Raw genomic sequence first — 26,810 nt, 5'->3', positions numbered from 1 at the left:
GAAAGGGATGAAAGTCAAGGAGAGACCCCAGGTGTCCATGAGCAGTGAGTGGGTGCACCCTTGGAGGCAGGGGAGGGAGTCGAGGTGCGGACAACAGAGGCTCAGGACCCCAGCCCAACCCCTGGCACTCTGCCCAGACCAATGGGTTCATGGGTGTCAGTTTTGTGGGCCAGGTACTTGGTCAGACTCAGAGCAGGCTGAACACTGCTCAAGTGCAGGCCCCGAGGGCTGAGAGTGGCTCTGCCCAGGCAGCAATCCCTGCAGGTGAGCTGCTTCTCTGCCATGGGTGCTGCCCCAGCATGGACCCAGAGGGCCCTGGCATAGGGAAGGGCACTTTGCTGGGATCCACCTGCCTCCTCCCAGGACCAAGGTGCTGCAAGGTCATGGGTCGGAGTTCCAGCAATGGGCTGAGGCAGGCCCAGTGTGCACCTGTCAACACAAAATCCTAGCACGTCTTGGGTTTTGTCTTGTCCATGCGTGGTGGAGGAAAGGGAAGCCTGTCGTTCCTTCCTGATGCAACAAAGAAAATGTGCACATGTTTGTTTACTCCTTTGAATGAGCAGAACTGTCACTGTCTGGCCAAGAAATTACTAGGTGAAGCCACTAGGCAGTTTTCCTGCCTGATAACAGCTCTGGTGTCTTTCACAGAGACAGACAGACACCCCCAGTGTGTACATCTTAGCGGGCTCTCCTGGAAATGCCCCTTGTAAGAAGAGGTTATATGGCACAGATAGTGTCCTCTCCTCTCCCCTCCCATCCCTCCCCTCCTCTGCTCTCCTTTCCCTGCCTGCCTCCCTCCCTCCCTCCCTTTCCTTGTTATTATCATTATTTTTAGGTGTAAGAAGAAGCAGGAACATTCCTCCTCTGTGTCTTGCTTAGCCTTCCTTTTCCAGCAGTCGGGAAGGCCTATGGTTTCCAGGCTAAGCACCTGCATTTGTCAGTGTGTGTACGGGGGTGTTCACTGTGGCCGAGAGACAGACAAGAAAGACCGTGGAGCAGTAACTGCACATGGCCCCTGGGTCGCCGAGGACCCTGCAGGGCCTCCCTGTTCCCCCTGGCACCGCCTCTGACCGATGCTTTAGTGACCACGTGGGGAGCTGGCTTGCTGACAGCGCCCTCACCTGAGGCAGCCAGCAGGGCCCAGGGTCCCACCTGCCCCCTGGGAAGTGACCCGTGCCCCGTTGCCTTTTCTGCAGGCCGCATCCGAAACACTCCAGAGACTGACGAGTCCCTGATCGACCCCAACATCTTGTCTCTCAATATCCTCTCTTCCGGATACATTCACCCAGCCCAAGATGACCGGTGAGTCGGAGACTCCCTGGAGACAGGGCCCAGGGCATGTTCCCAGCCTGCGAGGCCCTCGGCCAACCCGGCACAGGGTCCAGCCACACAACGTGACTCGCTCAACGCTCTCCTGTCCCTCCCTCCTGGCACCTGCAGGAGCTGCGCGGTGAGGGGCTGGTGGCCTCTGTGCCCACGACTCCTCGTTTGTGCACCCCGTCGCTGGTTCAGGCATCACCCCCATGCCCGTTTGTTCATCACCAAGCAGAGGGGCCAGCTCGGGCTGGAGGATGAGCTGAGTGCTGTCCTCGGGAGTTTCGTTGTTGGGTGGTGTGGGGACAAGTGGCTGTATATCCAAGGACCATGCTGCTGTGGGCAAGTCAGTGGCCTCTGGCAGGCATCCTGGGGCTAGGGGTCGAGCAGCTGGGGTGGGGCGCCCACAGGCACTGCTTGGCACAGGCCCCTCACCACCAGGCTGCTCCTTTCTACACTCCCTTGCATGGCCAAGACCCCACAATCTGGGCAGTCACAGTCCGACCTCATTTGGGCTGGAGGTTCGGCGCTCTGGGATGTCTATGGCAGCTCTATCGGGGTCTGCTGGGGTTAGGGGATGGGAGAAGGAGGCAGCCCCTGCGGTTGGCCTGGGCAGGTGGCTCAGCACTACCAGGCGCAGCCCTGGTGGGTGGGGATGTCCCTCGGGCTCCACTGCATCCCAGATGCTGCCTTCCAGGGGCTTGGGGAAAGTGGGGCGGGAGCTCCAGTGTCCAGTCCCGGCTGATCCCTGGGGGCTCGACCTGACTCATGATGCACAAACCCAGAGGGGACCCTCAGAGCTGGAGCCGCGGGTGTCTCCATGGCTGTGTTTGTAGGAAAATATCTTTGAGGGCCTCCCTGCAAGGAGAGTCAAGGTCATAAGGAAGGAGGGTGCTGGGGGGCGTCGTCTCCTATTCTTCTGACTTGGGTCCAGACAGAGCTTGGTTTCATCAGAAACACCCAGAAAGTGAGCTATCGGGGCTTAGCACTGCAGTAAGGAGGGCGCTGCAGGGGCAGCCAGGGCAGGGGGCAGCTGGATAGTCAGGGTGGGCACAGCGCTGAATAGTAGGGGGTGGGGGTTGGACAGAGATCTGGGCAGGGCGGATGCAGCTCTGGTCCCAGCTCTGCCTGTGGCCTTCCAGAGGGAACTTGCCCTGCAGTCACGTCCACAGGAGGGTGGATGCAGCTCTGGTCCCAGCCCTGCCTGTGGCCTTCCAGAGGGAACTTGCCCTGCACTCATGTCCACAGGAGGGTGGAGAATTCAGGGGTGTTCTATGTGGAGGTGGCGCCATGATGGGGGGAACACGTCTGGGACAGGGGCAGGTGAGGCAGACCAGGTGGGATGGGTCGGGGCTTGGGGGCTTCTTCGTGCCTTGCTTCTCCTGCCACCATGAGAACGCTCCCTGGTGAGGCGTGGAGAAGGCCTGGAGCCCCCAGCACGGGCACTGCCTGCAGGGTGTGGGCTGCTGTCCCTGGGCTGTGGGGGACCAGGAACTGGAGTCGGGGGTGGGGCCCAGAAGGGCAGGTCTGCTATGTGAGATGTGCTTTGGATCCTGGGAGATGACCTCATTACCTGATTTTCCTGACCTCTGACCCTCCCTCAGCCCAGGCAGCTCCTGGGGTGGGGTGGGCAGGGCCTCCAGCCCCCCAACCCCACCTGCTATCTCCCTGCACAGAGGGCTGAGTTTCTGAGGTCTTCTTCAGATCAGCTGCCATGGGTGACATAGGAGGGAGCAGCTCATGGCTGGCCCTCAGGCCCCTGTTCCTGGAGGCCCGAGAACCTGTCACTGAAGGGGCTTTGGCCACACACCCGGAGGGCTGTGAGACATGGGGCCGGTCCCACGGTGCCTCTGGGGTTGATGCAGTCCTGTGCTGGGGTCATGGCCCTGGGTCTGAGAAAGGAGGAAGGCACACTGTGTGGGCGTGGCCTCCCCGAAGCGGCTTTGGCCCTCGCTTGGCTCCTGCCCGTGCTGGCAGCTCCCTCCCCCAGCCCTGCTCTGGAGCAGTCTCGGGGACTGTCCTTTGCTGGCACCCCCAGGCAGGCACCATCGTGTGGCTTGGCTGGCCAGGCCAGTGGGCCTTCCTGTGCCATGGATGGTGCTGGCGTCCTCAGCCCTGTGAGGGGCCAGGCTGCTCCAAGGCCTCTCTCTGTGACATGTGGAGGCTCAGGAGCCCTGGCTTCTGGCTCCGGCCTGGAGCCTTGGCCGCCCATGCGCTTTGCCATGGCCTTGCCTCCCACCTGCTCCCAGGCCCCGTGCTTTGCAGCCTCCCCGGCTCAGAGTGGGCCTGTGGCCACAGGCCGCTTCCCTCTGCCTGTCCCCTGCCCCGCTCCCGCTGCGCTGCCCGGCCCTCACTAACCGTGTGATTGTTTGTGTTTTGCAGGCAGTTTCTTGATTCGGACATACCTAGGTATCATCTGTGTCCCTTGGTTTCATTTCAGCCTCTTCTTTCCTCCCTGCTCCTCCCCTGACCGCCCCCCACACCCCTGAGAAGTTAACTTCCGGCTTCCTGGACTCCTCACACACGTGCTCACCTGTCCTCCTGTTCCTCCCGTCTTCTTTCTTTTTATTCTCTTGGAATCTTGGTTTGATTTCTTTATTGCTTTCCCACCCCGTCCTCTTGGCTGAGTCCCTTCTTCCCCAACTCCTGATTCTGGCTGCTTTGTAGTTTCCTGCTCCCCAGTAGACACTGGCTGGCCTCCTGCTCCTCCTGCCCCAGCCTTGCCCGCCCCGCACCACACCTAGCCCTGTGGATGGGCGTGGCATCCCGCACGCTGCTGCTGGCCCGCTGCCCTTGGCTGCACCACCCTGTGAGGACCAGCCCCACTCCCCTCTCCCTGCAAGGGGCCTTAGCAGGCAGAGCCGTGAGCACAGGGGATGGGGAAGGGCAGACAGGAGCCAGCCCAGGAGACCCTCACACTCCGGCACATTCCACAGCCTCTCATGAGTCCCTCGCCTGGCCAGGCCAGGAAGAGGGACAGCGGCTCCAGCCACGCTCCTCTGGCTGTGGCCACCAAGCATCTTTTTGTGGAAGTGGCGGGTGGTGAATTCATTAAGAGACCAGAGAGTCCCAGACTCAGGTTGTCCAACAGATTCCCTTTTCCCCAGCTGCAGTGAGGCCCCCGCCCATGCCAGCCTGGGGCAGGGAGTCGGCGAGACCCTGGGGATGGAGGGCCTCCAAGTCCCTAATCCAGATACTGGTGAGAACTTGAGTCTGTTCCAAATGGAAGGTCAAGGCTGCCTGCTCCTGTGTCCCTGCATGACTGTGGCCAGCGTCACGGCAGTTATCCTGTAGGGTGGTGTCTGTGAAGTGAACTGAGCAGCAGAAGGCCTTTCAGACCAATGTTGGGCCTTTAAGCCCTGCAGTCGGGAGGTGTGAGGCTGCTCCTGGCACAGAGGCCCAGGGCAGTGGGGCTTGGCCAGCACTTTCTGAGGTCACATCCTTGTCAGTCCATGTTGTTATGGGTCAGGACAGATGATTGACTACTGTGGCTAAGGGACCGTGGCCAGGAGAAGACTGCCCAGGGGTGGCAGGGCCAGAGTCCCCATTGGCATGGTCCCTTGAGCATGTGCACACACACCTCTTTCTATGAACAGATTTTTTCCGAAGGCTGCTGCACCAGCTCTCCCTGGGGACCTGGGTGCAGCAGAGACCCTGTCAAGCGACCCTGTGATGGTGGCTGCACTGAGGAGGGAGCACAGCCCTGCAGGGCCTGAGTGGGGCCTCCCTCTCCCTGCAGTGAGTCGGGCGGGCTTGCAGGAGGAGGAGACGGCATCTGGCTAGCTGGTCCTGGAGTCAGCTGGCCTGCCTCTGGGAGTTTCCCTATGCTCAGAAAGATCTGGGTTTGGGGAGCCCATCAGCTTGGGCTCTAATTTAGGAGCTGTTTTCTGGGCACGGGGTGGTTTCCGGCCCGTCAGTGTGATCTCATGGCAGGAATTGTCTGTATTTTGTTCAAGTTTGAGCTGTGCAGTGTTTAGGTCCCACACCCTCTGCACATTTGAGGGGATGCTCAGGCTGGTCCCAGACACCCCCAGGTATAAATAAACGTTAGCACCACCAGGAAGGCTCCTGTAACGCAGGCAAACGGTGGCACTGTGGGAGGAGAGGAACTTTCCCTCCCTCGCCAGCCCCTGGGCTTTGGAGGCCCATGTACCTGTACCCGAGTGAGGGGTTGGGCCCTCTTGTGGCTGTTCCCCCATTCCAGAATGAGCTTGCCGGCCCACACCCCATGGGCAGCAGGCTTGGGACTTGGCCTGCGTAGACCTCAAGCTCAGGGCGTGAAGAGGGGAGGAGAGGGTGGTGTCGGAGTCCTGAGAATCAGACTTGAGCGTCCTTCCTGGGGCCCTGTTCTGCCAGGCCTGGTCTGCCAGACCGTGATGGGCAGTGCTGTGGACCAGCAGGTGATGGGTGTGGTGCAGGACGTCTCATCCCAGACATCTGCAGTGGGCAGGGACCCTGGGGCCTTACAGCGGAGGCATTTGCTGACTGCGTGGATGTGGATAAGCAGGGGCTCTGGTAGAGCCTTGTTTCCATCCCCAGGAGTGAGGATGGTGATAGCCCCTGTGCTGAGCCGTGGTGAGAGGAGAGAGAGAGGATGCTGGGGAAGCGCTCGGTGAGGGCCGGCGCCTGTCACTTTCTGCGTGTGAGTCACACTGTTGGTGTCACCACTGCCTAGCTGGCTGTCACTGTGAAACTGCGTGGTTCCTGAGCAAACGTGTTTCTTATCCCAGTCATTACCATTGTGCTCAGGGGGCTGCACTGGGAAGCTGTGGGTGTCTCTCATACGCATGCGCACACACAGAGTGCGGGGTGAAGACCGGGTGTATGTGATGTACTCCTTGTTTGTAGAGAGATTGGCTCCAACCTCCTACCCTATATTCCTACATCTTACGCAGGGTCGTGTAGGCTGCCTGCCCCAGGGCCACAGGGGTTGACCTGCCTGGAGCAGGAGTCAACAGGGGCCTTCAAAGCCAGGGTGTCTCCCTGAGATGGTGACAGGGAGCCAGGGAGCAGCAGGGCCCATGGCCACCCTGGCCACCCAGCAGCATGGGGCTCGTTTCTCCAGAGAAACGGCCCAGCTCTGACGTCCTGAGGCTTCTCCAGCCTTGTCGGGAAGGTCCAGCGGCAAGCTCAGTCTCCCCTCTGTCCTTCCCTGCTGTGCCGTTGGTGGGGCTGCAACGTTCACCCACACAGTCGTTCATCTTTCACGTGTGCCTCAGCCACTCATGTGAGCCACATCCTGTGGGATTAAAGGCTAAATCAGGAAAAGTCTGTCCAGGCGGGTCAGAGCCTGGCCAGGAAGCTCATTCACCCTCTCATCCCTCCCTCATCCCCTCATCCCTCCCTCATCCCCTCATCCCTCCCTCATCCCCTCATCCCTCCCTCATTCCCCCTCATCTCCTCGTCTCTTCCTCATTCCTCCCTCATCCCCTCATCCCTCCCTCATCCCCTCATCCCTTCCTCATCCCCTCATCCCTTCCTCATCCCCTCGTCTCCCTCATTCCTCCCTCATCCCCTCATCCCTCCCTCATCCCCTTATCCCTTCCTCATACCCTCATCTCATCCCTTTCTCATAACCTTATCTCTCCCTCATCCTTTCCTCATCCGTTACTCTTCCCTATCCCCTTATCCCTCCCTTATCCTCTCTCATCCCTCATCTCTCCCTCATTCCTTCCTCATCCCCTCATCCCTCCCTCATCCCCTCATCCCTCCCTCATCCCTTCCTCATACCCTCATCTCTCCCTCATCCATTCCTCATCCCTTATTCTTCCCCATCCCCTTATCCCTCCCTCATCCCCTCTCATCCCCCATCCCTCCCTCATTGCCTCATCCCTCCCTCATCTCCTTACCCCTCCCTCATTCCCCCTTTATCCCCTCATCTCTCCCTCATCTCTCCCTCATCCCTCCCTCATCCCCTCATCCCTCCCTCATCCCCTCATCCCTCCCTCATCCCTTCTTCATACCCTCATCTCTCCCTCATCCATTCCTCATCCCTTATTCTTCCCCATCCCCTTATCCCTCCCTCATTCCTGCTTATCCCCTCATCCCTCCCTCATTTTCCCTCGTCCCCTCATCTCTCCCTCATCCATCCCTCATCCCCTCTCATCCCCTTATCCCTCCTTCATCCCCTCATCCCTCCCTCATCCCCTCATTTCACCCTCTCTTCCCTCACCCCTGAACTCCTCATCCCCTTATTAGCTCCTCCCCTCATTCCCTCATCTCCTCCCTCCCTCATTCCCTCACCCTTCCCTGATCCTTCCCTCCTCCCCTTACCCCCTCGTCCCTGCATTCCCTAATTCCCTTACCCTCTCATCCCCTTACCCCCTAATTCATGTCTCCCTTCATTACCTCCACCCCCTTTCCCTTCATGTTTTCCTCCCCTCACTCCCTCACCCCCTCACTCCCTTACTCCCTCACCCCTTCACCCCCTCATTTCCTCATCCCCTCCTCCCCTCATTCTCTCCTCCCCGATCCCCTCCTCCTTTCATCCTTCCTCCCCTCATGCTTCATCCCCTCCTCCCTTCATCATGCCTCATCTCCTGCACCCCTCATTCTCTCCTCCCTTCATCCTCTCCTGCCCTCCTCCCTCCTCCCCTCCTTCCAAATCCCTCATCCCTCATGCCCTCCTCCCCTCCTTTCCTTATCCCTCATTCCCTCCTCTTCTCATATCCCCTCCCTCATTCTCTCCTCCCTCCCTCCCCACTCCTTCCTGCCCTCCTCCCCTCATTCCCTTCTCCCCTCATCGCCTCCTCTCCTAATCTCCCCTCCTGCCCTCATCCCTCCTCCCCTCCTTCTTTCCTCCCCTCAAACCTCCTCCCCTCATCCGTCATCCCCTCATCCATCATTCCCTCCTCTCCTCCTCCCCTCCTTCCTCATCTTCTCATCCCCTCCTCCCCTCCTTCCCTCATCCCTTACCCTCCAATCCCCATAGCAGGCACTAACCAAGCAGGCTGTGTCCTGGCCCTGTGGCACAGCAGTGATGGGGACTGCTGGCCCTCGTTCTGGAGCCAGAATCCAGTGATGGTGTCAGCCAGGGCAAGGGGACTGTGGGGATCTTCCCAGTGGGGAGGGCTCACCAGGAAAGAGTGAGCTTGCCTGAGCTGGGGGCACAAAAGCAGAGGTGGAGGGGAGAGTGGAAGAGGCCGAGCCTCTGACCTGGCACTGCCTCTGAGGCCAGATCTGGTCTAGGATTCTCCTTCTCTGAGGACAGCGACCTCCAGGGCCATGCCGTCCGGTGGAGGTGGTGGGGAGCAGTGACATGCTGGTTGTCCCCCAGCTGTCACGGCTTCAGGGGTGGCACACGGTTGGGGCGCCAGCTCTGGCTGTCAGTGGCTGCAGCCCAGTGCTGCTGGTGGAGCCCAGGGCCAGAGCCGCATCCGATGATGCTCAGAGTCCATGCATTCCTTAACCTGTGGGGCAGGATGCAGCTCTCTCCAGCTGCGCCCCCACCCCCTCCCTGCTTCTGTTGTGCTTGTGCCTGGTATCTGGCATGCCTGGCATGTGGCATGCCCACCGTCCCAGCCCCTATGTCTAAGTCCTTGGTGGGCTTTGAAGTCCAGCTGCAAGGGACCCTCCTCCAGGCAGTCTTCCTGACTCCACCTACTTCCTTCTGGCCTGCCTAGCTGTAAAATCTCTCCTGTCTCTGTGTGGATATACTGCAGATTTGCCCCCAGGCCAGATTTCGAACTCTCAAGGGCGCCGTCAGGCTTCCCAGTTGTACATTGCCCCACAGGACAGAGCCCAGGGGCAGGGCTCAGGCAGGCGAGGAGGGAGCCTGCAACTGCCCTCAGGGGGCTGGGAGAGGGGGGCCAGCACTGACCAGGACTCAGGCTGGAGGTGGAGAGGCTACAGAGCTGGCTCAGGCTGTGGCCCTCAGGGGTGCCTGGCCCAACCTGCTCCAACTGGCTGGGCCCTGTGCGAATGCTGCTTCCAGCTTTCATCCCAAAGACAGACTTGGGCTGCCTGTGTTCTCTGCTCTGTCCTTGGACTGCTTGGTGGGTGGCGCCACATGACTATGTTGTGTCACGTCCAGATCCTGTGAACCGTATCCCTGAGGTCGGGGTTCAAGCACAATCCCCTGCTTTTAGCTGTGTGTTCACATTGGATCAAGTCTCCTGCTGGGATCATGTTCCCCACGGGTGAGGAGGGTCTGCCCTGGCTGCCATCTGTGGCCTCAGCCTGGTGGATCACCTCCCTGGAGAACCTGGGCCTCCACATCCGGGCTGCATGTTTCCTCTTGTGATGATTCTGAGGGTTTGGCAGCTGTCACGTGGCATAGAGTGAGGGGGGGCTTCAGGGGACAGGGCCTGGGGCAACCTCATGCCCGCTCCTGGAGTGGGGTCCTGGAGTGGTCTCCAAGGCCCTCCCAGCCCACATCCTGCAGTTTTTGCCATGGCAGGGTGATCTTGGCCACCTCTCAGCCTTCCTGGGTCTTGGTTTCCTGCTGTATGATCGCGGGGCACCTGTCAGTGGTTCCCATGCTGTGCCCTGCAAGCTTGGTGGGCCCCAGCTGGCAGTGCGGGTCCCATGTATGTCCCGTGTGGGTGAGCTGCTACTCCGCCAGCCTGCTCCACTCTGATCCACCAGCCGTTGTCCCCTAAATAATCTCACTTGGGATCTGGGTAAGACCTGTCCTCCTTCTGTAGAGGCTTGAGGGGAGTAGGGGGACTAAAGAATGTTGCCAGGGACCCTCCTGGCCTGAGATTCCAGGGTCTGCTGCCCGTGACCTGGTGGAGCCAGGCAGGATGTGGGCCAAGGGCTGGTTGAAAGGCATTTTGGGTGCAGCTCCCCTGGGCAGAGTGGGAGGCCTCTGGGGCTGACCAGCAGTTTGGAAATGACCTAAGGGCAGCACCATGGCTGTGCCCATGTCAGACCCTGGTCCAGCTGGCCATCTTGGCACCTGGGGGATGGGACAGTGGTATGGGAAGACCCCGTCCCTGCTGTGCACAGAGTCCTATAAGGCCCCCTCCCACCATTCTCTCCCCAGCTCACATGTGAGACTCCACCATAGTCATGTTCTCAGAGAGATTCTAGTCCACTGGGGTCTGGGCAGGGCAGAGCCACATGCTACCTGGACTGAGAAATTCTCTGCTAGGACCCCCAAGGGGGTTGTTGTGGGCCTCATGTGGAAGTGGGTTCATGTTCTACTTACAGCCCCAGGCCTGGCTCCAGCAGAGTCCACTTGCTCTAAGGAGCAACCCCTGGCTGAGCCTTGGGGTCCTGCCTGCCTCGCTGGGCTTGTTCCTTTGCTGTGTCCCACTTGGGGGCCAAGGAGCCCCAGGATGGGGCAGGGACATGGTTCCTGATGACTGAGGAGTGCCTGGGCTGGGAGGACCTGGTGCTTTCTGAAGGGTGCACAGAAGGGAGTAGGTGCTGATGCTGGAAAAGACCTACTGGTTCTGATCCTCGGGCCAAGGGGTGAGGGATGGGTGGGCTGTGTCTGCACACACAGAGACGGAAGAGAAGGAAGGGGAAGAGAAGCAAGCTGAGGCCCTTTAGGGACTTTGGAGGCAGAAGATAGAGGGTCCAGCATGGGACCGAATGCTTGGGTCCAGCAGGAGAGACAGAGCTGGTGGGAACTGCAGGCTGGGCCTTACCCAGTGCATAGAGGTAACGAGGATGATAGCAATGCTAGAATGTACTAGATAGTGACGTATACCAGATAGCGATGCTGACGTGTACCAGATAGCGATGCTGACGTGTACCAGATAGTGAAGATAGCGATGCTGACCTGTGCCAGATCCAGGTCGTGTTCTCATCGTGCTCAAGTATTAGCTCATTTAATCTGCAAGACATCTTGAGGTAGGGGCAATTACTGCCCCATGGTACTTGCAAGGAAATGGGGCACAGAGCTGTTGGTGACATCCCGAGGTCATGCAGCTGTGAAGTGGCTCTGCGGTGTTCCAGGCGGTCTGAGGCGCTTGTTCCGGGCCAGGCTGCAGTGGCTCCAGCCCTGGCCTGCAGCCCAGACCCTCCACAGGATCCCGCAATGTTCCAGGAGAGGAGCAAATCCCTCCAGGCCTTTGTCCTGGCTCCCAGGCATCCACCTGGTCTGACTGAGGACAGACGCAAGGCTCTCACTGCAGACCCCAGGGAAGGGGGTGTCTGCAGGGCCAGGGCCAAGGGCCCCACGTGGGGCTTGCACCCCAGCCCTGTGTGCAGCAAGAGCTTGGGGGCCGTGAGATCCAGCGTGTGCCTGCAGAGCTCCTAAGTTTTCTGCCCTGGGTCTTGTGCCGGTGCTTGTTCTGACGTCTCCATTTCTTCTGTGTGTGTACGTGTGTGTCCTGGCTGCCTCCACCTTTAGCGTTTCATTGGGAAATGACACTAGGTACAGCTCACTTTTCTCTTCCGCCCTTGCTTGGTCTGTCCTCTTCTGCTCTTCTGAGTTCCTTTCTCCTCGGCGTCTGCCTGCTTCTACGCCCTTTCTCTGACCACCCACCGTCCTCACTCTCCCGGGATTGCTCCTCCGTGACGTGTCCGACAGCAGCCCTCCCTGGTCCCTGCTTCCTTCCACACCCCGACTTGTGAGACCCATGCCCTGCATCCCAGACCATGCTGTGTAGTAGACAGGGCAGCCCGGTGCCACCTGGGCTCCACCGCGGTCTCTGGAGGGGCCCAGCCGCCTTGGAGCCTGCGTGGCCGCCCAGCTGTGTGTGTTGATGTCTCTGAACTGTGTCCTTGTGAGGATGCTTGGAGGGGAGCTGGGCGAGGCTGGGCGGGTGGGGGGTGGGGGAGCTGAACCTGCTGCTCAGGGTCTGCAGAGTGGCCACACTCTGGATTCAGGCAAATTGTCTACCTTGGCTGTGATCAGCCCTCCCTGTGAGCACCAGGCCTGAGGAAGGAGTTCAGTCACTCCGCCATCCAGAGGGCTGCAAACAGGAACTCTCACGTGACAGAAAACCCTGTTCTGGAGTGGAGGGCACCCGAGGCGTTTGCGGAACGCAGTTCAACCCCATGGGGATGTAAAATCCCAGGCCCCTGGGGTTGGCCCTGAGCCACTCTGGGACAGGGTTAGCGGGCAGCTGGCTCAGGCTGTGCTCACCATAACTCCAGGTTGGAGATCAGGGACACAGCGAGGCCGCCGCTGTCTCCTGTGTGCTAACAGAGAGACACTCTTGCACACGGCCTCATGGCAGCCGCCCTGCCTCCATGCCAAGCATCCTCCCCCCTGGGGCCTTCCTCTGCCCGATGGACCAAGGGTGAGTCCATTGTCAGAGGAGATGGACCATGGAGGTTTTTGTCAAACCCGGGCAGGTCCCCTTCAGGTCCAGGGAGAGATGGTGGTGCCTCCTTACTCAGACTGAGGCTGGGGTGGGCCCGGTGCAAGCTCTGCCTTCTCCCTCCCTGCCTCTGTCCTTCCTCTCTTCTCTGCCCGAGTCCTCTCCTCCTGCCCTCCCCTCTCTCTTCCCTGTGTTCCCCACGTCCCAGCTCCCTGTCCTGCCTCCCTCTTCCCTTCCCTCTCTGCCCTTCTTGTTCTCATTCCCTGCTGCCTCCTCTCCTTCCAGCCTTAGCGTGACAGCTGGGGCACCATTTGTGGTGGAGCTGGGAAAATGCTGGGCTCGCCCCCATCAGGGCATCTAAAAGATGCTACTCTCTGGGTCCTGAGTAAGGAGGGACCCGTCTTTCCTGGTACCACTGCCCGGGCTTCCAGCCTGTGCCCCCGGCCGCTCCCTTGCGGCTGCCCCACGTCTGTCACTCTGTCTGTCTGCATGTCCCCAACCTGGCTGAGAGCAGCCCCCATGCCATCAACTTCTACTTCATCTCTGCTTCCTTTCAGGACCTTTTACCAATTTGAGGCTGCGTGGGACAGCTCCATGCACAACTCTCTCCTGCTGAACCGGGTCACCCCTTACCGAGAGAAAATCTACATGACGCTCTCTGCTTATATCGAGGCAAGGCACCTATGCCAGGGCGCGCCACCAAAACCACCCAGACCCGAAGCTTGAGGTTCTTGTAAGCTCTGGACAACCCCAGATGACCCAGACGACTTCTCAAGTTCTCAAGTTCCTGGGTTAAATTCATGTGCCTTTTGGCGGGGGGAACTGTACTACAAGGTTGAATACATAAATCCATGTGCATTTTTTTTTTTTTTTTTTTTTGAGACAGTCTCACTCTTGTCGCCCAGGCTGGAGTGCAATGGTGCAGTTTCACTGCAACCTCCTCTTCCCGGGTTCAAGCGATTCTCCTGCGTCAGCCTCCCAAGTAGCTGGGATTACAGGTGCCCACCAGCACTCCCGGCTAATGTTTGAATTTTTAGTAGAGATGGGGTTTTGCCATGTTGGCCAGGCTGTTCTCGAACTCCTGACCTCAGGTGACCCACCCACCTCGGCCTCCCAAAGTGCTGGGATTACAGGTGTGAGCCACCGCGCCCGGTCTCCATGTGCTTTGAATGGCAGTTAACTCACTCTGCTAAACTTAGTGTGCGGGTGTTGTCCTTGGGATGCACGATGGCTGCAGCACCACCAGACATTGTGTCTGCGTTCTGGGCAGCACAGAAACAGAAGTGTCCCATCCCCACAGCCCCCCAGGAGTCTGCAGTCCACAGGCTGTGGCCAGACCTGGCTGTGGCCTCCCTTCCAAGTACAAGAGGCAACTGGAAGTGTGGGCGTTTGTTGCTAGTCATAGTAGTGAGGGAGAGGGAGGGTGGGGAGCAGTGGGTGGGGACATCTGCAAGCACATCCCCTCTCCTTAGTTAGAGCCAAATTATTCCGGCTTCACACGGGGATGGCATGACCATCTCACCGGACGGTGGTGAGGTTGTGCTGAGGAGATGTTGGCAGAGCTCTTCCCAGCGAGTGCTCGGGACTCTTCAGCTGTGCATAGCAACTGCCCCCACTTCAGGAAGACACAGGGGCCAGCTGTTTAGCAGTCAGGTGTCACCCCCCCAGGAAGTCGCTTTCTGTGGTGTTTGAGTTAAAATGCGCGTGTTCAAACAAGACCTGGTTTGATCCTCATAGACATTCCAGGGTCGGGGAGGGTGTTGCCCCAATTTTTTTTTTTTTTTTTTTTTGAGACGGAGTCTTGCTCTGTCGCCCAGGCTGGAGTGCAGTGGCCAGATCTCAGCTCACTGCAAGCTCTGCCTCCTGGGTTCACGCCATTCTCCTGCCTCAGCCTCCTGAGTAGCTGGGACTACAGGCGCCCGCCACCTCGCCTGGCTAGGTTTTTGTATTTTTAGTAGAGACGGGGTTTCACCGTGTTAGCCAGGATGGTCTCTATCTCCTGACCTCGTGATCCGCCCGTCTCGGCCTCCCAAAGTGCTGGGATTACAGGCTCGAGCCACTGCGTGCGGCCTGTGTCGCCCCAATTTTATGGTGAGGCAGCTGAGGCCCGAGCAGTGAGCCTGTGCCTGGGACCCTCGGGGTCCCACACGTGGAGACCAGTCCCTCATGTAGCCCAGGCGTGCACAGGGCTGCGGCTGCCTGTCCCCAGTGGGGTTTGACTCCAGGGCAGGAGCAGAGACTTTCTGCTGCCTGGGTCTGGGCCACACCTGAGACCCTGGGAAGGCCCTGGGGCTGCCCGTTGGTGCTGGCATTGTGTCCCAGGAGAAGGCTGGAAGGGCACCTGGGCACTTGGGGTGTCCTTGTGCCTGAGCCCCACCCCCTGTCTATCTCAGATGGAGAACTGCACCCAGCCAGCCGTCATCACCAAGGACTTCTGCATGGTCTTCTATTCCCGCGACGCCAAGCTGCCAGCCTCACGCTCCATCCGCAACCTCTTTGGCAGTGGGAGCCTTCGGGCCTCGGAGAGGTAAGCCCCTAGGGGTGAGGGCCACAGGGGCTCCCACCCTGGTCTCGGTGCAGGCCAGGCGGGGCTCTGCCTGGCAGCGGTCCTTGGGCCACCTGGCAGCTCACCCCGTGCGAGGCCCGGCCGCACTCCTGGCTGGCTCCCTGTGCTCAGTCCCCTCCTGCTCACCCCAGATGGAGACTCCGTGGAGGCCACGGTTCCTGCAGGGTACACCGACACCTGTATGAGGGACATGAGGGCCAGCCTGCGGGGCACGGGAGGAGGGGCAGGCAGTCTCCCTGCAACCTCCGCGGTGGTAATCCTGGGGCCACACCGTGCCCCACTGCCGGTGACCATCTTCCCTGGGGACCACAGGAGCCTGTGCCATGGGACTGCCCACAAGGCACTGAAGGAGAAGCTGGATACATGGGCGGTGCCTGGAAGGGGGCTCTGGACACAGTTTCCCACAGAACGTGCTGGGTGGCTCTTCTTGGAGGCTGTTGGCACCTTGGGGAGCCGGAAACCAAACACTGGGACCAGCCCTGCTTGTGTGCTGACCACGTGCTTGCGTGCTGACCATGTCCTTGTGTGCTGACCACGTGCTTGTGTGCTGACCACGTGCTTGCGTGCTGACCACGTCCTTGCGTTCTTGGGGGTGGGGGAGAATGAGCCGGAATGTCAGAGCCCTGACAGCAGGGCCGCCGAGGCTACCGGGCACCCATGGCTACCTTCAGTGGGTCTCCCCATGGTCTGCCACATGGACCTGGTATCCAGGTTCGCACTGGGCACAGCTGGGAGGAAAAAGCTTGGGGGTCAGGACCCAGTGTCCTTGAAGGCTGACTGGTCATTCTGGAGGTCACTCAGTAATTGTGCAATACCACCGACCTGTCTGTGGGAGGGTGACCGTGGTGCTCTCAGAATCTGGCCTGGGCACAGTGGGGCTGCTCTGTGGGGTATAGGGCCTACGGGACTCTCGATGCCCTGGAGAGACCGGAGATGCCAGATGCTGTGCTCGTGCTGCCTGTGTCTCCCCTGGGCTGGGACAAAGCAGAGGCTGCTGTGGGGGCAGGTCACAGCCCCATGGGCACCTGAGCAAGACCAGTCAATACATCTTTTCTCTGGGGGCCGGAGGGGGTCTGGGATGAGGACTCTGAACAGGGGCTGTAGCTCAGGGACCTCGATGCCCACCACCCCAGCCAGGCTGAATGTGCGGTTGATGGTGGGGAAGGTCAGCAGCCAGGTGGGCTCTGTGTCCCCACTGCGGGGCCTGGTGACCCCGTGTCACTCCTTCTACTCGCTGCAGTAACCGTGTGACCGGCGTGTACGAGCTCAGCCTGTGCCACGTGGCTGACGCGGGCAGCCCAGGTAGGTATCTGCCCTGCTCTCACTGGGTGGGTTCCTGGCCTGTTCGACCTCTGCCCACTCGGGGTGACCACAGCCAAGCTGCCATTTGCAGGGGGATCCCTCACAGAACACAGGCACTCACCTTGTGGCTTCTGGAGTTGTTCCGAGATGGGAGGAGAGTGAGGGAGGAGAGTCAGGCCTGCTGGCTTCCTCGGGTTCCCAAGGCACAGCCGAGATGGCCACGGGACACCGGGCTGGATAACTTCCTCTGGAGGGGGCCTGCATGGCTCTTTGGGTCCCAGGGTGGACCAAGGACCAGGGATCTTCACCCCAGAGGGGAGGCAGTTTCAGAGGCGGGCGGACCTCTAGGGTGGGTGGGAGGAGCAGCCGCCCATCAGGTCGGGATGAGGTGTCCGCATCCTCCGTCCAGGTATGCAGCGCCGGCGCCGGCGAGTCCTGGACACATCCGTGGCCTACGTCCGGGGCGAGGAGAACCTGGCAGGCTGGAGGCCCCGGAGCGACAGTCTCATTCTGGACCACCAGTGGGAGCTGGAGAAGCTGAGCCTCCTGCAGGAGGTGAGGCAGCCTCAGAGGATGAGGCCTGCACGGTCGTGTCCACGTGGCTTTGTCTGCAGAGCGAAAACGGGAGAGGGCCCAGTGCCTGGTGCCCGCTGGGGGGCAGCACAGCCCGTCGGGAGTCACAGCCACCTGCAGGAGGAGCATGTGACGCTCCCGTGTGCACCGCGGGGTGGTATGGGCGTGACAGAAACACGGCCAGTGTAGCGCAGAGGCATGCTCTGGAGTTAGCTGGGGGAGACTCTCAGGCATATAGACAGAGGCCAGAAAGGGACCCGGAAGGAAAGTCACAGGCCCGGGCTGCCCTCTGTGGCTTTGATCAGGGAAACCAACATGCAGCATCTAGGCACTGCCTCGGGCCGTGTGTGTGACACGTGACACGTGACGTGTGAGATGCGTGAGGCCAGGGCTGTGCCCACCCCTCAGCCCTCTCCCGAGGCCTCCAGCACTGCAGGGCTGCACAGCCCTGCCCCACAGCCTGGTGCGTGAGATGCATGTGTCCAAGAGGGAGCAGCTTGCTTGCTGGCCACGAAGGCGGCAGGGCTGGGGTGGGCGCTGAGTGCTGTCAGCCCTGGAGCGCCAGGATCTGTTCCCTCATTTCACAACTGAGAGCTGTCAGTCTCTAGTCTTAGCCCAGGGGAAGTGGGGGCTCTCCAGGGGTCTGCCCACAGGGTCATGCTGCTGCTGAGGCTGAGCCCAGCTCCAGAGGTCGCCCCTGAGGTGCAGCAGGTAAGGCCTTGTGTCCTGTCTGAAGGTGGAGAAGACCAGGCACTACCTGCTCCTGCGGGAGAAGCTGGAGACCACCCAGCGGCCTGTCCCGGAGGCACTGTCCCCGGCCTTCAGCGAGGACTCTGAGTCCCACGGCTCCTCCAGCGCCTCCTCCCCGCTCTCGACTGAGGGCCGCCCATCACCTCTGGAGGCTCCCAATGAGAGACAGCGGGAGCTGGCTGTCAAGGTGGGTCCAGCTGGTGGGCAGCATAGCCGTAGCCCCAGGCCCTCAAGGGCCCTGAGTCATTCCTGGGCAACTCCAGCAACCCAGCCTTGCCCATGGCTGCTCTGGTTAGCACCACAAGGAGCTAGGAGCTCGAAGGGTCCCTAGGGTCCCCTTGCCCGCTGACTCCACCCCACCTACACTGAAAGTTGGGTGCCTTTTGCAGCCTCCCTTCCCAAGTGATGAATCGCTTTCTCTTGAATACCTGTGCTGATGGGGAGCTGACCACTTCCACCCACAAGTGGCTCTTTTGGCAGCTTAACGGGCCTCTGGGAAGGCCTCCTGTACTGGAGGCAGCACTGCCTCTGGCCCTCACACCAGGCCCTGAGCCTGAGCCTGACCCTGGGAGGCTTCCTGGGCTCACCCAATGACGGGCGGGGTGGAGGTGCTGTCCACCTTGATCCACTGCACTGTGGTGTCGGAGCCCACCTGTGTCTGGGGAAGGGTGGGTAGAAGAGCCTGCAAGGCTGGCTAAGCAGCATCCCAGGAGGCCTGGCCCCTGACCACGTGTGTGTTCTGTCCACAGTGCTTGCGCCTGCTTACGCACACGTTCAACAGAGAGTACACACACAGCCACGTCTGTGTCAGTGCCAGCGAGAGCAAGGTGGGTGTGGAGGGGCTGCACCAGGCTGCCCTGTGGGGCTGGGGCCCCCATAGGCAGTGGTCCCTGAGGAAAACTCCCATTCTGAGTGGGAAAAGGCAGTTAAGAGTTTCCTAGGAACACATCTCAGTGCAGAGAGATACCTCCTAGCTAAGTGGCTGGTTTCCCTGGGTCGGCCTGGAGTCCATGGGAGGTGGGGACATGAGTGAGGGGCCGGGTGGGTCCTGTGACCTGGGACGCACCCACGTGCTTGCAGGCTTGTGCTGTTTTCCTGGCCCCCACCCTGTCTGGCCGTCACACTGTGACCTCTGGCCAAGCCCCCACTTGGCTGTCCCTCCTCCTCCTGGGACCGACCCCACCCCTATAACCTGGGAAATTGCCACTGTGCTGCATCCAGCCCCGGCCCACGGCCTTCCTTGCCCCCATGGCATCACCCAGCGCCACCTCATGCTGGCACGAGCAGGAGGCAGCAGGGCAGAGCTTACCCAGCCCACTCCTCGAGGCATTGGCGGGGTGGCTGCCTGGGTCAGGTCAGAGCCTGAAGTGCTGGGAGGGGCTGGCCAGGGGCCGCAGGGGCTGAAGGGGGCCAGGGGTCTTGAGCTGGCCAACTTTGAGCCAAGGCTGCTGGTAGGAGGGGTGGGGTGCCCTGAGCGGCAGGTGCGGGGTAAACGCAGGCACGGGGAGCAGCACCTGCGGAGGCCGGAGACCCCACTTCCCTGTGTCCCCTGAAAAATGCCTTCTCTCCTCCGCAGCTCTCTGAGATGTCTGTCACCCTGCTCCGGGACCCGTCGATGTCCCCTCTAGGGGCAGCCACTCTCACCCCCTCCTCCACTTGCCCCTCTCTGGTTGAAGGGCGGTACGGTGCCACTGACCTGAGGTGAGTGAGCTCTAGGCTCCCGGAGAGGCTTCCGGCACCACAGCCGACCCATGGCAATGGCCGTGACTTGGGCATGGGGAGCACAGAACGGGGGCCCCAACGGCCAAGTGTCTCGGTACGGCCGCAGGCTGAGGGAAGGGCCTGGAGAAGTGGAGTCTGCAGCCCTCTTAGAGGGCACCTATGCCCCGCCAGCTCCATCCTAGTGTGTGTGTTTTCTTCCCTGAAGAAGACCAGAAATGCCTGGTAAACAAGCTAACGCTCCCTTTCCCTGAGACAGTGCTTATAAAATAATGGAAAAAGAAAAAGGTTATGAAAGAGGGCGTGAGCGCTGTTAGGGTCAGTATTGCGGAGGGAACACCTGGCCCCTGCAGGTCCACATCTGGAAGAGACCCCATGTGAACCCCTTATGTCCGATTCATAAGTCGGAAGATGGTTTTCACTCTTGTTTTAAAATGCCTTAAGGGTTCCAAATTTTCGCTTAAAAAAGAAAGACAGTGGCATCAGCTGGCCTTGTCTTCTGCAGGCCTCCTTGACCACCAGGTCAAGTCGTGTGGGGCCTGGCCCATGTGGGGGGCCCATACGGGAGGCCAGCTGTGCCCTCTGCTCCAGTGGCTCCTTAGAACCTCGTGTCACTTTCAGTCTAACTGTGGAGATAAAGAGATGCTGGACTTGCTTTCACAGGGTGGAGGTGGGGGCAGGAGAGCCACTGGGAGAAGGGCATGGAGTGGGGCACAGGCTCCCTGGCTGGGGTCCTGAGGTTCCTGGGGGACCCTCCCCACCAAGCCCAGCACTTCCTGGAATCGGGCACAAGCTTGGCTGTCCTGGTGGATGGGCCCCGGGAGCTCCCACTGTGGGCACAGCTGGGGAGACCCCACGAAGGTGCCCTACTGCAGCTCTGAGGAGGGTGAAGCCTGGGGGGAGATGGCCCTAGGCCCAGGGAGACCTGCAGTGTGCAGCACTACCCTCTACTTCCCAGGACCCCACAGCCCTGCTCCCGGCCAGCCAGCCCAGAGCCTGAGCTGCTGCCAGAGGCCGACTCCAAGAAGCTCCCTTCCCCTGCCCGGGCAACAGAGACAGACAAGGAGCCCCAGCGCCTGCTGGTCCCCGACATCCAGGAGATCCGAGTCAGGTGTGTAGGGCCTCCCTGGAAAGCACTGCTACCAGCTCTGTGCTGACAGGGGATAGGCAGGCCACGCTGATCCCCATACTGGGGGCGCAGGTCCCAAGTATGGGACCCTCATACTTGGGGAGACAGGCAGGTTGCCCGACCCCCATACTGGAGGTTCAGGCAGGCTGCCCCTAACCCACATGCAGGGGCAGCTCCATGCTGGGAGGTCAGGCAGGCCCCTGGGACCCACATGCCTGGGCTGGGAACCAGCACAGAGCACAGGGGAGTGGGTAGGGTCAGAGCCAAGGCCCAGGTGGGGAACTCGTGGTCACGGAGCACGTGTGGCAGCCTTGCAGCAACTTTAGCTTTTTTCTTTAAGGTTTTCCATTTTATGGGGGAAACTGAGGCCCAGAGCTGGGTGGGTGGTCTGGTCGCCGGCCTGCTGGGTCAGGGTTCTGCCAGGCACCCTTTGATGCCTCGACCCATTTTCTGGCTGGGGAGGTGGGTGGCACTGCTGCATCCCAGCTCTGGGTGATGGACGGTGAGTGCCCAAGTCAGCCGCCACCCCCACTGAGGGCCCCAGCGAGCAGCTCTCTGCCCTCAGCCCGATCGTCTCCAAGAAGGGGTACCTGCACTTCCTGGAGCCGCACACATCGGGCTGGGCCAGGCGCTTCGTGGTGGTGCGGCGCCCCTACGCTTACATGTACAACAGCGACAAGGACACCGTGGAGCGGTTCGTGCTCAACCTGGCCACTGCCCAGGTGGAGTACAGTGAAGACCAGCAGGCTATGCTCAAGGTGCGGCTGGACCCGACTCAGGCTCGGGCACCGGGAACCCCAGCAGGGCAGGAGCTGAGCTGCTGCCCTCTGCAGCCCTGCGTTGGAGCAGGAGGTCCTTCTGCTCACCCTAGACTCTGGCCCTCCATCCTGTTCCACCGAGGCCGGGCTCAGGGACTCAGCCTCAGGGATCCTCTGCCTGCCCATGGGGCGCATGCTCCTGGCGACAGCTCGTGGGGATGGGCTCCGGTCAGGGCAAGCATGAGTATTCTCCTGTGTGATGGCCGCAGCCATGTCCCCTCCTCTGGAGTCACCCAAGGTGGTGGCACCAGCCCTGCAGAAATAGGAGAGCCACAGGGCTCAAAGGAGCCCTCCTACCCCCACTCTGCCCGGCCCCTCCCGCTGGAATGGCCCTGGACAAGTTCAGGAGCCCGGACTCCTTCAGGCTGGCTGGAGGAGAAGCTTCTCTGAGCCATCTGGAGGTGGCCCCAGTGTCTATGAGATGGTTTTTTGATTCCCTGTGGTGGAGGTGGGTGGTGTGGACCCACATCTGGACCAGCAACCCAGCCAGGGTCCCAGGGAGCAGGGGCCATGTGGGGCAGGCACGTCCCGTGGGGATGCAGAGCAGTGGTGAGGGTGTCCTGGGACCATCGGCTGCAGACACATCCAGAAGGCAGTCACAGCCCTGGCTGGGTCAGCCTTTCCCTCTGCGTCCCTTCCCTGGGACTTTCCTGGTGGTGCCCCTTCCCTGCCTGCCTGGGCCCTGGGGAGCAGGAGGGTGGTGTGCTGACCACACGGCCTGGCAGCTCCTCACCAGCAACCTCCCTCTGCAGACACCCAACACGTTCGCGGTGTGCACGGAACACCGTGGCATCCTGCTGCAGGCCGCCAGTGACAAGGACATGCACGACTGGCTGTACGCCTTCAACCCCCTCCTGGCCGGAACCATACGGTAGGGCTGCCTGCAGGGCGAGGTTGCTACCACGGGGGTCCTGCCCTCAACCGGCTCCTGGCCAGGACCATTTGGTAGGGCCCAGCTGCAGGACGAGACTGCTCTCCCCGGGGTCCTGCCCTCAGTCCCCTCCTGGCGGGGACCATTCAGTAGGGCCGGCCGCAGGGTGTGGTTGCTCTGCCGGGGGTCCTGCCCGCAAGGCCGCCTGGGGAAGCAGTGCGGCCAGGGGACGGCAGGGCGACCTGCCCTCGCTTGTGTGGGCTGGGGACACCCTTAGGGCTGTTAACACTCCCTGAGTCGTGGCTTCTTGTGGAGTGATACATCCCAGGCCATACTTTCAAAATTACTTCCTCACCCAGTGGCCTTGGCGTGGGGAAACCGTGTGCCCTGGGGCAGGCTGCGGAAGGAGCCGGTCCCTCCCACAGCAGGGATGTGAAAAGCAGGGTGCAGGAGGGCACGGGTGGGCTGAGTCCTACACACTGGAAGCAGAGATTCAGTCCCTTCCCCAGGTGGTGAGGGAACCAGTGGGGACATGGGGTCTGTGGCTGCCCCTCACGGCTGCCTGCCTGCGGAGGGTGTGGTGGATATGGCCTGCAGGTGTTCCTGGGCTGACCACGCCGCCTCTCCCAACTCTTCTGCAGGTCCAAGCTCTCCAGAAGGAGGTCTGCCCAGATGCGGGTCTGAACCTGAGCCCTCCCATGACAGCCGGCAAGCCCAGCCCATCCCTACCCTTGTCCTCGTCTGTCCTGTCACCTGCCACCCGGCCCCTCTCCTGCCAGACAGCCCACGACCGGGTCGACCCCCCAGGGGACACCCATGCCAGGCCCGGGGACCTGTGCCACACGACCAGCTGTGCTCCCAGCAGAGGCCGCGCGTGTCGGTTCTTCTTGCGTAATGTGCTCTGGTGGAACAAGCTGGGAGGGGCTGGGGGGGCCAAGGGCACAGGTCACGGTGTTCTTGCTGCGTTCTAATATTTTTGTAAGCATAGACAGACTTATAATTAATATACGTTAGTTAGTGACATTGAAACGGTCAACTCGGAAATTAACTATAAGACTTGTTCTATTTATAAGTATTTATTTCTAATGCCTCCACATAGCCCTGTAATATTCAGATGGAACCCCCAAACACCTCCACCCCGTTTGTTCCCACGTGTGTCTCCCAAACCTGCTAGGCACAGGCAGGGCAGGGCAGGGACACCTTGGAAGGCCATAGTGAGGAGCTGTCTGGACCAGTGGGGCACCTTGGGGCTAGCACACGGGTGCATCACCTGGGCCCCAGGCTTCTCCATAGCCACATGGGTCCTGGGTGTATGTGAGGGAGGGTGGGGGGTCTTCTGATGCCTGAAGTCTGAGCGGCATGGAGGGTGGTGTGAGTTCCTCTGGTGGGAGGTAGAACGCACATCTCTTCTGGGCAGCCACCTGAGATGTGACTCTAAGAAGAGTTCCAGCAGCTTCCCCCAGGAAAGGGTTTGGGGTGACACTCAGCTCTAGCTCTGAGATGAGGCAGACGGCACCTGGGCTGTGATCTGTCCTGGGTGGGGACCGGGAGGGAGCAGGGTCGGGATCACCCGCCAGTGTGCAGACTATGGGGCTGTGTGCTGTCTGTGGACCATCAGGGTAGGGTGATGGGTTGAGACCAGGATGTCAGGGAAGGTCGGAATTCAGGGTGACGGTCTAGGTGTTGAGGGCTGTCGTGTAGCCTCCTCAGCTGCGGTAAGAAATGGAGTGAGCTCAAGGTAGCTTCTGGGAACAAATTTTGCCACTAGCAGGTTTCTTACAAAGACTTTCCTCCCTTTGTTCCCAGGGCAGAGTTCCTGTGAGTCCCACTGAGAAAATCCATGGGGTGGGGTGTCCCGGTTGGTAGGTAATGGAGGGCGGCTGGCTCAGCGGTTACTGTCTTTAAGGAGCTCTTCCCTTCTGCATCTGGAGTGTCCCTTTGTTCTTGTCCCATTTCACCCCCTCTGCAGACACCAGTGTCCCAGGGCCACCCAGGACAGCACAGGGGCCAGTCCCAAGCTGAGAGTCTGGTCATAGGAGTCATGTCCAGAGGCCTAGGGAGGTTTTAGGGCCCTCCCCACCTACACCAGAGGTCAATTTGGTCTCTTTTTAGCTCAAGGAAAGACAGTAGCCAAGCAACAGAATCCCTCTTCCTCCAATGGCCCATGGGAGCAGTTACGTCGGGTCTCGCACTCCAATGGCCCATGGGAGCAGTTACGTCGGGTCTGGCGCGCCAGACCTAGGGCCAGGTGTTCTGGCACCACCCAGCACTCTCACCAGATCTGCTTCCTGGAGTGGGGGACACGCTGCACCCCACTAGCTCCGAGGCTCCTACCCTCCCAGGCTGTCCCACGTGATGATGACATGAGCCTCAGAGACCCCGATCCCATGCCTGGGGAGAGACAGCGGCTCGGGAGTGGGGGAGCATGGGCCTTCTACACCACATGGGAAGGTTCTGGTGTGAGATTTTCCTCTGGGAAGGTTGTTTGGGCCCCTGAGGTTCCACCACGGAGAGTGGGGTGCAGGGCAGGCGGGCCGGGGCCCACGCTGGCTGCAGTCTCTGTGGCTGCCTGCCTGGGACAGCCTGTTTGGGAGCTGGGACCATGGGCTCGCCTTTTCGTACCTGGGATCAGGTGCGGTGTGGCCACCGCCGCCCTCATCCCCTAGCTGGGAGGCTCTCCCAGGGGCTGATGGGGGATTTCTGTGAGGGAGAATCAGGGTTCAGGAAGCCACGCCTGGGAAGGCAGGACACAGGACACAGCAGTTTTCTTTGCAAATCTCCCAGGTGAGTGAGGATTTACAGCCCAGAATAAAATTCAGAAGCCAGGTGGCCTGTGCTCCCCATGGGTGTCCTCTGGAGGCAGTGGGCCAAGACGCAGAGAGGAGAGAATGCAGAACAGCTTCTTGCAGAAGCACCCGCTCCGGCATCCAGGGCTGCCTGGAGGCAGGAAGGAGAGGCAGGGGCAGAACACGCTGGTCTGAGATGAGTCAAAGCCCCAAGGGCCCCAGGCAGGCTAGAGGAGGTGCAGGCCCTACCACAGCCCACTCAGGTCAGCCAGCCTGAGGCTGCGGCCTCCAAAGGGTCTGGGTGCCCCCCAGGTCACAGGTGTCTGAGGCCAGCCAACCTGCAGAACACTTGTGGCATGGGTGGGCTGAAGGGAGGAGCCTGGGAGCTGCCTAAATTCAAAAGCCTCTACTGCCATGGAGGCTGCCTGGCTGTGTTCTCTTGGCCAGGTGCCATCTTGGCCTTGGCTAGGACCCAGGGCCACTCCGCAGCCTCCGTCGACTCCCTCCTTCCAGGCCTGCTCTAGTGAGGAGTGTCTGAGCCAGGGCCCAGAAACCCAGAGCTGTTGGTGAGAGGAGGTCGCCTGAGTCAGGAAACCTGCCTTTTTGAAGTTCTCTCTGCCAGAAACCACCTAGGGATCACGTTAGCTGAGTTCCTTGAGCTCCCCAAGACTCAGTTTCCACATCTGTGAGGTGGAGGGCTGGTGTGGAGGTGCCCACGGGGTGCAGTGATCAGGAGACAGTCAGGCCCAGCATAGCTGCTGGTTCCTGCTAAGTGGGGAAGGTGAGATCTGAAAAGCCGCCTCCCTCAGACAGCTTCATTTAATGCTTTATACTGCCGAGTCTGGGGGCTTGTTTTGGTTTGGGGGCAGCCATCCTCCACCAGAAATGGGGAGCTCCCTCTGCTGCGGCTCCAGATAGAGGGAGATGCCAGGCTCCAGGCCGACCAGCACTCGGGCTCTGATGAGACCCGGCAAGTGCCCAGGGGTGACAAGTCCAAGGCCTCCCACTGAGAGTCATCCCTTGGAAGATGCCAGTGTTTCATTCACCGGCTGCACAGGCACAAACTCCCGCACCCAGGACGGCTGTGATGAGGTGGCCCTCCCTGTCAACCCTGGTCCCTGCAGTCCGCTGCGCCTGGGGCCCTGGTGGGGCTGATGTCACGGGTGTTTGCTGTGCTGCTGCACTGGTCCTATGCCAGCCTCCCCCGTGTGGGGACCACGGAGGGCACGCTCCCTCACCCCTGGGGCCGGGCCGTGCCGCCCCCCAGATGGACAGCAGCTGTGGTGACCTGCGTTTCTCCCTGGGCCTGTGCTTCCTGTAGTTAGTCTGTCCCCTGGTTCCCCTGTGGCTCAGAGGCCGCGTCCCTGGCTTGTACATATGTGATTGCTGTGGGCACACCCCAGACCCCATATCATAGCTGCCGTCCCGACGTCACGACGCTCGTCCCGATGTCTTACACCCGAGTGTTAGCCTTAGGTTCCTGTACTGTGTGTGCACTTGAGGCTCTGTCCAATTAAGAAATAAACGTGGCTCTTACCGACACTCCCGTGGGCTCTGCTGTGGCTTTATTTGCGTGTTAGGTGTGTTGGGGGGGGGCCCCGAAAAATAGTTGCAGGTGCACACATCCAGCGTGGTCCAGAGACAGTGCCCCTCCCCCAGTGATGAGGCAGGGAGGGGCTGGCGCCCAAGGTGGGCACGGGGAGGTGGTAGGGAAGGCGTCAAAGACTTGAATGTACACAGGGTGCTGGTCTTGGAAGATCATC

General features: G+C 60.6%; 1 protein-coding gene across 12 annotated transcripts in view; it reads left to right on the top strand.

Annotated features, from left to right (window-relative positions):
* Positions 1-26,589, top strand: part of KIF1A (kinesin family member 1A) — a 110,663-nt gene extending 84,074 nt beyond the window's left edge. For 6 of the 12 annotated variants that reach the window (XM_038001268.2, XM_007966936.3, XM_007966937.3 and 3 more), the window contains 13 exons: positions 1,197-1,302; positions 3,697-3,723; positions 13,091-13,205; positions 14,927-15,060; positions 16,340-16,401; positions 16,811-16,956; positions 17,711-17,911; positions 18,474-18,551; positions 19,301-19,425; positions 20,402-20,554; positions 21,138-21,330; positions 22,143-22,261; positions 22,903-26,589. In XM_038001268.2, the coding sequence (XP_037857196.1) occupies positions 1,197-1,302; positions 3,697-3,723; positions 13,091-13,205; positions 14,927-15,060; positions 16,340-16,401; positions 16,811-16,956; positions 17,711-17,911; positions 18,474-18,551; positions 19,301-19,425; positions 20,402-20,554; positions 21,138-21,330; positions 22,143-22,261; positions 22,903-22,945 (1,502 nt within the window). In that variant the 3' untranslated portion in view covers positions 22,946-26,589. The remainder of the gene's footprint in view (positions 1-1,196; positions 1,303-3,696; positions 3,724-13,090; positions 13,206-14,926; positions 15,061-16,339; positions 16,402-16,810; positions 16,957-17,710; positions 17,912-18,473; positions 18,552-19,300; positions 19,426-20,401; positions 20,555-21,137; positions 21,331-22,142; positions 22,262-22,902) is intronic. The other 6 variants (XM_007966940.3, XM_038001263.2, XM_007966938.3 and 3 more) reach the window with 1 other exon arrangement.
* Positions 26,590-26,810: the final 221 nt, after the last annotated feature.

Source organism: Chlorocebus sabaeus, chromosome 10, assembly GCF_047675955.1.
Source record: "Chlorocebus sabaeus isolate Y175 chromosome 10, mChlSab1.0.hap1, whole genome shotgun sequence".
NCBI classification, from domain to species: Eukaryota; Metazoa; Chordata; class Mammalia; order Primates; family Cercopithecidae; genus Chlorocebus; species Chlorocebus sabaeus.
The sequence above is the reverse complement of the archived record's forward strand: the minus strand, read 5'-3'. Positions and strand labels throughout refer to the sequence as shown.